Below are 12,312 nucleotides of genomic sequence, written 5' to 3' on the forward strand. Positions count from 1 at the left end.
AAATGTGTGACACAAATTGGAATTAAAATAAAACTTAATAGTAGAAATGCAAATAAAATTCGATTCAAAAAAAATAATAAATGATAAATCTAAATTAAATTTGATTTTTATTTTCTTTCATTCGATCACATTTAATTTTAACATTTTTACAAATTATTGAATTGCGTTACAGATAATAGAAAGCCTGTCCTGATAATAATTATTAATCTCTCTGTTTTAATTTACAGTTTACTTTATAAAATTCATACCAACTTTTATGTTAATAATTTTACTGCTCCCCTGAATTTTTACACAAAAATTATGTAAAAAATAAAAACATTTTCCAATAAATACTTTGAAGGCACACTTATATCAAGTACTTAGGCTTGAAAATTTATTATCTTCAAAACCAAATTTTCTTAAAAAGCTGCTTCAATTATTTGAAATGAAAATTCTTTTTTTTTTTTGTGATAATGTGTAAAAAAATATACTAACACAATAATGAATAAGGATTTCAATAAAAGAAATTTTTATAATGAAACTATATACTTTCTTAAAATTCATCTAAATAAAATACATTATTATATTTGAATTAATTTTTATGCTTTTCTGCTGAGTACTTGCAATCTTATCGATATTACAAAGGAAAAATTTTAAAATGCTGTAAACATATACAGCTATTTCATGGTTAATAATAAATCGATGTATTATCTAAAATGTTTCTACTCACAGCAGTAAATACATTTTTATTTTAAACATGAAATACTTATGATAAGATCTTAAAATTTATAGCGGTCTGTTTGTTGATAAATAATAAATATTTTATTTAAAATTATACATTAATTTTTAAAAATTTTATCAAACTCACAGTTTTTAATTCTAAATAATTATAATATTTTATTTTAAAATTTGTTCTATTTTTAAAGCAAGAATAAAATTGGTCAATAAAATTTTAGAAATTGGAGCGCTATTGATGTTAGTATTATTCTATCAATCGAAAATAGGTATGTTAGATATTTATCTATTTAATAATATTACTAATCTTTATGAACAATGATTGACCTAACCTTACTTAAAAATCTTTGAGGAAATAATAAATTTGTAATTTAATCTAAATAATATATAAATTCTTATCCACTCAATTTTTACATACCAAATATTGAAAGTATAAAAGAAGAAATAATAGATTACCATTGATCCTCAATAATTAAGGTATTCTCATTCCAGATTTTATGCTTGGTTGAGTGCACTCGTGAAAATATTAGTAAGAAACCTTAATATAAAGAAGTCTTAATTAATGAGGATTGAAGGTAAATATTATTTGTACAAATTAACATATTTATTAGAAGCAAATCAATTTAGACACGCTTTTGGAATTGATACAATCTAAACTGTTAGTAATATTTAGGATAAAACAACAATTTTTTATAAGTTTATTATTCTTTGTAAAATTTTAGTAATAATACTTTTGGATATAGTTTTTTATAATTAAATTCTTTTATAGCGATAAAATATCAATAAATTAATCCATGCATCTATTTTTCTTTCCATTATTATTCACATATTAAATAATTTATTAATTTAAATTTATATATTTAATTTTAGTATTAAATATACACCACAAAATGTTAGAGTTTGAAATATTTAGTGATGTATTACTAAAGCTTTCATTTTTAGAACCAACTTTAATTAATAAAATAATATAATTCTCAATTGCAAGATATTATCTTTTAATCTTCTAATTGGCGCTCACACAAACATACTAATAAATTAAATAAATATTTTTAAATTTGAGATTGAAATATTCATTTAATAATAAATGAATATCAAAATTTTTTGGATTCTTAAAATTGAATAATTACCAAACAAGGTATTTATTTTTTATTTGCAAAAACAAAATTTACATTAAATATTTGTAGATATTCACAAATGATTTTTAAAATTTAATTCTAATTGTTTATCATTCATTATTTTTGTATTTTTTAATATAAGAAGGAGAGAGTTTATATTATTAAAAAAATCGTTTTAGTAATATACAACAAATTCATTTAGAATTTTTACTAAAAGATTATTTGAAATAACTTCTGACTTTATAAATATATTAATATTTACAACTAGGAAAGCTTTCAAGTATTTAATATAAATGCAAATTTTGTTTGTTATTTATTGATCACAAGCAAGCTATTTATTCATTTTAATCTAAAACATGATTGATTATCATTAATTTATTTTTTTAAAATCATAATTTAAATACTGGGCAATTTTACTAATTACTTCTAACTACTCACCAAGCAAAAAATAAAGCACAAACTTTATTCTTTACAAGTAACTTAACTTTTAGGGAGTTGCTTACTCTAAAATTTCATATTATAAAACTATTTGGAAATTTTTTTTTTAATTACATTTTGTGTTTTTAAAATTATATTTATAGATTTTGCATCAAAGACCATTAATTTATTGAATTTAAAATTTAAAGCTATGAAATGCAATACATTTTTTCCAAAAGAATTTGAGTAACTAACAAAGAATGCGAATATTATTTGAAAATTTGTATTTATTTTTTCATGGTTTACTCTATTTTGTTAAAACTAACCAAATACTCTTTAAAAATAGATTTGTTTGTTATATCTATTAATATCTTTTGATAAATTTACGTTTAATAAAATGACAATATATTCATATTATCCTACCTACAATATTTAATGCATAGATTATTTCAAATTTTATTGGCTATTTTCATTTAAAAATCATAATTTTTATCTTCAAAGAAATATAGAGATGTTATGAGATGAATTATTTATTGTATACAAATAAAAGTATAAATGATTTTATGTTACATTAATCAATAAATATAAGTTATCAAATGAATATTTACTTCAAAATAATAGAAGGATATTAATAATCTTATACAATTATTGTAATTTAGAGTTTATGGTTCTTAATTACAAAGTTTAATTATAAAGATGTTAACACTTACCTCAAAAACATATTTAGAATATTTTATTTCTTAATACTTAACTAGAATAGTGATGCAATTACAAATATGCATACCAAAATATATTCTTTCGTATTTTACAGACTTATGTTTTAAAAAGTAATTTATGGATTTTGATCTCAAATCTCATAAAAGCACAAACCTTTTGAAGACAAATTTATAAATTTTTTAATTTAAATTAAAGATAAGAGATTTCCTCAGAAAAGTTAAGCTTTGATGCTTTGTTACATTAAGTTTATAATTAAGGTTACTAGTATTTAAATTATATTATGAAATCAAGCAATCCATACAAATTTATTGACAATTATATAAAATAATTTTAAAATGAATAAAATTAGTTTAAAGTCATGAAAAATATAAACAAATTTAAAAAGAATCTTTAAAAAAAACACTTCGTTCGTTGAAATTAAAATATAATTTTTCGTCTATAAATTAATTAAGTCTATCTTATTTAATTGATCATAAATCTTCATCTTCTAATAATTTTTCTAAATATGTTTATCTATCTTCTACATCTATTTTTTTATTTTCTATCTTTTAAGTAGGAATCTCTTCAGATTTGTTATCAACATCCTAAAGTTGAATTTCTTTTGTGCTTGGATCTTATAATTTTTCTTCTTCTTTTTTTCTAGCTTTCATGATCAAATCTTAGCCTTCTTCAATCAAACTACTATTGTAGGTATCGGTGAATTAGAAACTTTCTAGTCCAAATAGAGAAAGTACCTTACCATAGAGATCAAATAGATTGAATAGACAAAACAAAACGAGTAGTGAAGGGAAAAAATTAGTGAAGTCTGAACCTAAAACAGGTACAATATTAACATTTCCAAGTACTTTATTAAAAGCTGTGTCAGTAATATTTATCATTTCTAGGTAATTATAGCACAAAGGAGCAGCTACACGTGAGAAATTAACAGATGCAAATAAAAGACTAGCAGCATCAGTGTGTTTATTAGGATACAAACCGAAGAATCCACTGATTTTTAATCTAAAAAGACCATAATAAACATTAAAAATCATAAAAAGTAAAGGAATAAGGGTAACTATTTAGACACCAAAAACACTAAGTTCAAATGAAAGTAGAGCCTAAACAAACCAACCCAAAATAGATAAATCCTTGTCCCAAAACAGACTTATTTCACTTAGAAGCACAATTATACTCATAGCTGATAAAAAAACACTCCAGATAGCCTTAATTTACTTCTTAGTACTCATGTACCAGTACCATTCTACTTTATTACGGAGTTCAGCTTAAAAGCCTATTTAAATAAGTTTAAAAATTGGTAATTTATTTTTAGGGAAATTAACTAAAATTTCAAGATAATTTTCACTTCTGTATATAAAATAATTAATTTGTTTATAGAAACATAAAAAATTTGCTTTAAAAATGTTTAAAATTACAAAATTTAAAGCTTCTTTAAAAGCTTTTGAAAGGATTTTATGATTCTAAATAAGTTTTTAACAAAAAAATTACCTGTTCTAGGTTTTCTTAGAGTAGACTCTATGACTTTTTTAGATTCATTATCTTAATTACTAATTATATCTTATAACCAGAAAGCCTTCTTTAAAAGAGATTTCCAATTACTGCCTGACCTGTATGCAAGTATTAAATTAAAAATTATAAGCAAAAGCATAATCTAAAAATATAAATATGGTAATATAACTACCTTCTGAATTCAGACCAGTTGTGCTTAACTTACTTTCTTAGCTCTACTACACTATCAAATGTGTAATGGATATTTTTCTTTTATGAGTATGAACGCTAGCTATCTTTATCTTCTATATCAGGCTCCTATTAAGCTTTTAAACAAGAAATTAATTTATTTACAACAACTTAATCTATTTTTCAAACTTTCTTAAATATAAAAATTTTTGATAATAAAATTAGATCACAGAAATGTAATGTGAAATGATATTTGCTTTTTTAAATCCTTTTAAGTAGCATTTTTAAATTTAATATTTAATAAAAACCAATCTATATCTTACAGAATTGTTGTTAATTATATATTGAGAATGTATCTCAATCTTAAAAAAATTAATTAACAAATTAATTTATTTTCTTTTAAATTTTAATTTAAAAATATAAACTAAATAATTATAGCTTTTATTAAAATATTTTATATGAATTAATTTAATTTCATGTAATATTACCTAACTTAATTATTTTTGCAGGAACTAAGTGGATTATATTATCACAGTAGAAGAGAATATCTTTAGAAGATTTTTCAATTCTTTTTATTTCTAGTACGTCTTTAAGGTTAGAAATAAGCTCTAAGAAAGATTCTTCTTATTCTTTTTTGATTTAAGCAGCTCTGAAACATAGATATTTCATTTATAACTTATCGTTTGTAGTACGAAAATGAGATCTAGGTACTGTTACTAGGGAATATCCTAAAAGAATCATGATTTAAAAAATACCCCAGCAATTTGCTAAACTTTTAAGGAATGTTATTAACCCGTATCCATTCATCATATCTGTTGACTCAAGAATTACAACTGAAACAATAGTTAATCCTCCAACTATACCAAAGAATTATGTATTCTTTTTCAAAGTGTACTACCACTTTCTTTCATGATCTAAGTAGCCACATTCCTAATAATCCTCCATAAGTGGTATAATTATCCAACATAAAAGCATAACTAACCAGAAATATATTCCGTGTACTAATTTAAGAGTGAAGAATTCTGGAATGTCTTCTTAAGGAATATTATTTTGCTAAGAATATATTTTTAAGTAAACATCAACAGGTAGAAGAAGGATTTAACCAAAACTTAAAAACCAGTCAATGAACACAACCAATTTAACAAATAACGAGACTTCTTTATTACTATGATGCTAAATAAACCATAAGATAAATATGCACAAGCATCCTAACTCCGCATAAGCAACTATAAACATGCTTGCTAACCTTAAAACTATGAGATAATTTAAAAATATCTGCTTGCTAACTAAAGCTTATAATTTACTTAATCTACTATAATTCTATTAGCTAACTAACTACTCTTTTGTAATGTAATTAATTAATTAATAATTGAAATATTTGTTTTTAATAAAAAAAAAGCTATATGTTTTTTAAGAAGTATTAATTAATTATAACATATATTATAAATTTTTATTATCTAATTTTGAAAATTTATTTAAATAATTTATTAGTATAGAATATTTAATAAATTTGCATTTAAACTTTTATTCATTTTTCATAAAGACTAATAATATTTTTATTTTACTGCATATTAATTTTAATATTGTTCATCCATTATTTGCAATTATCTTAAAAAGATATAAAATATATAAATTCTATTCCATATAATATAAATCAATTTAATTGTCTATTACAAACTATTTCCTATTAAATTAAAGTATTTTTATTATTTCAAAAATTTTTCTTTAAGTTAAAAAGTTTTCAATTAAGCGAAACAAACATCTTTTAATTTATTTTTTAATTTTTATATTACAAATGATTTGTTGACAATAAATTGCTAAAGCAATAAGATGATAATAATATTACGATTTTTATAGATTACCTGTATATAAGGAGAGGAGGGTATCAAAAATTTATAACTAAATATATTTCGTTAAATATGTAGGTAATATTTATAGAAACTTTATTATATATTATTTTATTTGAAAAAATTTAAATATTTAAAAGAGAAATTTAGAAAAAAAATAAATTTTTTGTATAAAAATGCCAAGAAAGAGAAGATAACAATAAGGCTAGCGAAAATCTAAGAGTTAAGATCCTATTTAAGAACAATCTAAGAGTAATTTAAGACATTTTTAAATATCAGTTAATAAAATATTTACATAAATTTAAAAATTAGTTAAACTTCCTGTCTAACAAAAAAGAGTTTCAGGAATCTAAGATGGAAAAAATAAAATCCTAAGTGGAGATTTGGAAGAAACCATTTTTTATGATGAAACTAGCAGTTAGCAAGTCTTTAATAGAGTATTTTTTATAAACTTTTAAATTAAAAAAATATTTTAAGAAATCAGAATAAAAATATTTTTTTTAAATTTATTTTATAAAATAAGGATGACTCGAAATCAGTTAATTAACAAAGCTAATCAGCGAGTATGAGTATAAATGCAATGAATAAATCATCAAATATTATAAAGATTTCTACCAATTCAACTTCTAGAAAAACAAGAAACTCTCTTACTATAACAAAAAAAAATACAGAAAAAGAAAATGAACCTATTATTGATGAAGAAGATATATATAAAGAAAGTTACCAAGAAAGCAATACAGAATCGTAACTATTGAGAAATTAAGAAAAGCTTAAGAAAATATTCTCTACAGAAAATAATTAAATCTAACTTAAAGAAAATTATGACAGCTAGCTTATAGACCACGAACACTTTGAATAATTGAAGAACAAAGGAATTTCTAAATATGGAAATAAGAAAGGAAGAAAAAAAGCCCATGAGAAAGATCACTATCTTCCTCTTGAAGATAAGGAATTGATGGATGAACTGCATTAAATTCTATTGGACTATGAATATAACTTTAGAAATAAATCATAAAATAATAGTTTACTTTTTAAGTAAGAAACTAGTTTTGATAGCTAAAATATTGTGAAAAAGGAGTTAGAACAGTCTGGTTAATTTGATTGTTAAATAGCTGACTAAAGTATGCAGCATTAATAGTTGATTTTAAGCAATTATTTTAATGATTAATCAAACTAGGAAAACAAAGAAATTAATATAACAAATAACAATAATCTTTTAATTAAATTTGAATCTCAAAGTTGTTCTGATTTTAAACAACCTATTTATAACTAAAACATAAATTAAATTTAATTGACAGGTAATCAAAATACATAAAATCTTGGGGATTTATCAAATATTCATGATTTAAATAAATCCAATAATAATTTCCCAAATTTAAGCAAAAACAAGAGTTAATGTTTGCAAGGGAGAGATCTGAATAATTAAAATCCATAGTTATCTAATAAAATAAAAAAATTTTCAATTGAAAATTAAAATTCTATTTCTGCTGATTCCTAAAATCATGTGCTTATTTTTAATAAATATAAATAAAATGTCTTAGATAACACAAAATAATAATCATAAGAAACCTAAGAGAGCTTTAATCAAAAAACTGAACAATAAAATGTATAAAATAAAACATTTTCTGATTCTTTAAGCTAAGACATATCAATATTTCGATAGAAGGTATCTCTTGGTAATAGCTAATTATCTAATTAAGGAATAATTGATGAGTCTGTTCAGAAAAACAGTTCGTAAATGGTAGATGAAGATGCAGAAACAATTTCTACACCAACACTTAAGATTCTTTAATAACTAGAATAATAAGTTTAATTATAAAAAATTGCAAAAAATAAAAATAGTAATGAAAGTAAGCAGAGCAGAAGCTACAAATTAGCAGAAGATATAAAAATAATTTACGTCATGAGTTAAAAAAAGAATACAATAAATGGCTATTCTTCAAAATATTGGGGTTTAGTAGTGAGATTAAATCTAATTTAGCGCCCTCACGAAAGTTTGAGAGATAGGTATAAAAGATTTATAAAATATTTAAATAGAGATAATATAATTGATATTATCAAATGGGTAAGAAAAAATGATAAAATTGAAGGTTATTTAAATTTCATCAAATTTAAAAATAATTTTAAATTGTTCTCTCATGTTTCATTTGAAGATCCTTTTGCATCAAAAAAGTAACTTTTCTCTGGCCACAGAGTGTAAGATGCCAGAAAAAACAAAAGTGTTAGCTTAGAAAGCTAAAGTTAAAATGATAGTGATGAATATTCATCTGTAAAAAAAGAAGAAAAATAAGAAGGCAAAGCAGAATTAAACTCTGAGCATTAAATTTAACAATAATAAAATACTAGATCTGAGTATCAAAGCAACCTTTTTTGCAGTGACTTTAACTTAAATGAAAATTTAAATTATTTTTAGTAAAAATAAAATAAAAATTCATTCCTAAATGTTAACCGTTAACAGTAATATTCACCAAAAAAAATAAATAATCGCAAGAGAGAAGGCTCTAATAAAAATGATTTGGTAAAAGGCTGCCACTCACCAAGTACATAACAAAATTCCTAAATGTCAGTTTATTCACCAGAAACAAATCTAAAAAATGAAACATATTCTTTCTAAAATGTTAATCAATAAGTAGTAAATAACAGTTTATCTAACTAAAGTAAAAATAAATATTAAAAAATTAATTTTTTTCAATTATTATTATTATTTAAAATAGAAAAAGAAGAAGGTAATATATTTGAAATTTCTAATTTCTAATTTAATCAGTCATGCTATATTGATGGAGAAAGTAAACTATACATAATCCTCTCAGAAGCCGACTCTGATGAAGATTTGTATAATGAAGCATATTTAAAAGACACTGATTAAATGTAAATAAAAATATTATCAAAAAACATTTTTAATTTTGAATCTAAAAAAGCTTATTAAAGTAAGACATGAATGATATGAGCTAATAGTAAAATATAAATGAAAATGAAGTTGTGAATAATCAAAATTAAATTTTACCTCCAAACATTATGGGTGGTAATTCTATGAATTCACTTGAAGGTGAAATTATCAAAAAAGAAGAAGAATAAAACTGTGAATAAGAAAGCAACTTCGTAAATGACGAAAGATTTATTAATAAATAATCGTTTACTTAAGATTAAATATTAGACTAATAATAAGTCTTTTAATAACATTAAAACTACTAAATTTAGCATTCTAATTAAAAAGAATCCCCATATGAAATGAATGAAAGCTTTAACTCGAGGTGTCATATTCAAGAAATAGAATAATTAAACAGATGCGACTACTATAATAATGAAAATGATAGTAATTCTTTCTAGCAACTCTATAACAAAATGGTGAGCTAAAATAATGAATTGAATGTCCAAAGCAAAGATTTTCATTCAATGGATATTGAGCTAGATCAAAGTTAAATCTTGCTATGAGCTAAAAGTTAATAAATCTATTTCAAATAAACATTTTTTGGATGATTGATAAAACCTTAAATTATAAACTAAGTTTAACATTTATCTCTAATTATATAGATAATTAATATATATTTAACTTAACTTATTTTTATTTTAATGTAGATCAGCTTATATTAATTTAAATTATTTTACTACAAAAAAATTCAAACATTTTACAAAATTTGAACATGATTCTTTTATTTAAATGCTAATTTATCTTCAAAAATTCAAAATTTTTTTGTACTTATTTATTATCATTTTTAAACATTTTGATTTTTATCTGGACTATCTATAGCTATTGCTAATCCCTTTCCATTGTAGTCTCTTACTACTTTTGACTTTTTAGATTTTATAAAATGCATTACATATTAAAATGAATGCGAATAAATAATTTACCTTTATGTAATTTAGTAATTAATTATTATTTAGTTTAAGCTACTTTTTTAGTTTTTTATACTATTAAGTATTCACATTTTAAACATTTATCATAGAGATTGCTTGTGCTTTACCATTTAACTCAATTGCTTGTGCATCACCTAAAGCATAGTTCTATTAAAAAATTTGTTTATATAAGTTTATTATATCTTTAAATTAATTACGATTGTAACATTCTTTTAAAAGCTTGCACTCATCTTAAGTGTTTCTAATTCTACTATTGTTCTACTTTTTTCTGCTTGAGCTAACTATATTTACTGCTTTTTCACTTCAGAGACTTAAATTGCTTCTTCAAACTAATTAGGTAAATCTACAGATCTTAGTTAAAAAAATTCTATAGAAGAAAAACAATTTTTTTTAAAAACATCGTTAAGATCTTCTTGCATCTTAACTCCTATCTTTTAAATATCAACAAAGAAATTGTAAGCAGTGTAGTAAGTTGCCTATTAAAGAATTATTTTCACCATATATTTTACTTTTTATTGATTAAAAGTCAAAGTAAATTTACTGTTTAGGTCAAGGTATTCACTGCTATTGATGAAAATATTTTAGAATAGTTATCTTTATATAAATGAAAGAGGTCATAAAGACTTTCATATTCCAATCTATTTAATAAATTAACAAAATCTATCTCTCAAGCTTAAAATGATAAAAATGTAAATTCAAATAATTTCTTGATTTGATAATATTTAATGATTGTGAAATAATTTAAGTCTACTTGTACTAAAATGATATTTCCAAAATAACTTCTAAACCATCAGAAGTACGACTTTTTAGAGGAGGATAATCTGCTCCTTCATGATTACTATAATCTAAATTTAGAACTGTTTTTGGATACTTTATAAAGCTATGTCCAACTCCTAAAAAGTGAATTCCACCAGGATATGCTTTCTTGCCAATCTTAATAAATGCGAATTTATTGAAGAAGCAAAAACAAAAACAATAAATTATTTACAGATTTTGAGATATAGCTATAATCTAATCCATATTCATTAACTTCAAGAGAGGCAAATGATGAAAATATCATAATAATAAGAGTTACTGTAGATATTATACAGCATGCTATCATTTTTATTATTTACAAATATAAATAAAATATTTGTATTGATTAAAGGTACTAATTTACCTCCACATATCTTGCTCTGAACATCTAAGTTTAACATTGCTATTGAATCAAATAAATTAAATTAAAATTTAAATAGATTTCTGATCTTTTTAATATATTCCAAAATATTAATTGAAAAATGCAAGTTTGACCAAATAATTGTAAATAGATATGCATATATTTGATATAAATAAAACAACAAAATTTAATATTAAGTAGGAATTTAAATCTAGTTAAATAATAACTTTTATTTTAATTTAGCATTTATCTATCAATCTAGTTTATTTTAAAATAACTTGTCTGGATTAATAAAAAAATTATTTTAAATTTGATAAAAAATAAGAATCTTTTTATATAGAATAAACATATTTCAAATATATCAAAAACGTCTTAGTGCAAAAATTATTAAATTCTATGTTATCAATTTTGAAGAATATTTATAAATTTACTCTTTTTTTGACAATATTTATTATTTAAAATCCAATAAATTTACTAATTTAAAAAAAATATTTTCTATTTTATTTACAAACTATAATATTTATTATCTCACTTTTATAATAAAAAATTCATATTTGTTTTCAATAAAAATATTTTTAATATTCGAATTAAAAAATACTTGCATTACTTTGAGATTAATTTGTTTAGAGTTAGCTTTGAATTAATTGAAATATAATTTTCTATTTTGTTGTAAAAGAAAATGTTAATAAGTCAATAAATACTTCATCATTTATTTTTTATATTTTTAATACTTGACTATTTAACACTAAAAATCAGTATTATGATAATTAAAATTGCTTCGAATTGTTATAATAAGAGTAAATGATATGAATTAATA

The 12,312-nt window shown here is 21.6% G+C and overlaps 3 protein-coding genes across 3 annotated transcripts; 1 reads left to right on the top strand and 2 right to left on the bottom strand. All coding sequences in view use genetic code 6, as the record gives it.

Moving 5' to 3' along the window:
* Nucleotides 1-3,192: 3,192 nt before the first annotated feature.
* Nucleotides 3,193-6,100, bottom strand: TTHERM_00522000 (LMBR1-like motif protein). Its single transcript, XM_001014378.3, has 4 exons — nt 5,126-6,100; nt 4,642-4,774; nt 4,449-4,567; nt 3,193-4,233 (listed from the first exon to the last, which is right to left on the bottom strand). Exons 1-4 carry the CDS (start codon nt 6,072-6,074, stop codon nt 3,434-3,436), a joined length of 2,001 nt encoding a protein of 666 aa, XP_001014378.3. The 5' UTR covers nt 6,075-6,100; the 3' UTR covers nt 3,193-3,433.
* A 456-nt stretch (nt 6,101-6,556) lies between these two features.
* Nucleotides 6,557-9,916, top strand: TTHERM_00522010 (hypothetical protein; the record flags this gene model as incomplete). Its single annotated transcript, XM_001014379.4, has 6 exons — nt 6,557-6,562; nt 6,625-6,736; nt 6,797-6,921; nt 7,008-9,141; nt 9,199-9,352; nt 9,403-9,916. The coding sequence occupies 6 exons, from the start codon at nt 6,557-6,559 to the stop codon at nt 9,914-9,916; spliced, it is 3,045 nt and encodes a 1,014-aa protein (XP_001014379.4).
* Nucleotides 9,917-10,191: 275 nt separating this feature from the next.
* Nucleotides 10,192-11,535, bottom strand: TTHERM_00522020 (SPFH domain/band 7 family protein; the record flags this gene model as incomplete). Its single annotated transcript, XM_001014380.1, has 7 exons — nt 10,192-10,275; nt 10,334-10,486; nt 10,537-10,815; nt 10,881-10,977; nt 11,091-11,272; nt 11,328-11,434; nt 11,499-11,535. The coding sequence occupies 7 exons, from the start codon at nt 11,533-11,535 to the stop codon at nt 10,192-10,194; spliced, it is 939 nt and encodes a 312-aa protein (XP_001014380.1).
* Between the last annotated feature and the right edge of the window lie 777 nt (nt 11,536-12,312).

Source organism: Tetrahymena thermophila (genome assembly GCF_000189635.1).
Source record: "Tetrahymena thermophila SB210 genomic scaffold scf_8254664, whole genome shotgun sequence".
Taxonomy (NCBI): Eukaryota; Ciliophora; class Oligohymenophorea; order Hymenostomatida; family Tetrahymenidae; genus Tetrahymena; species Tetrahymena thermophila.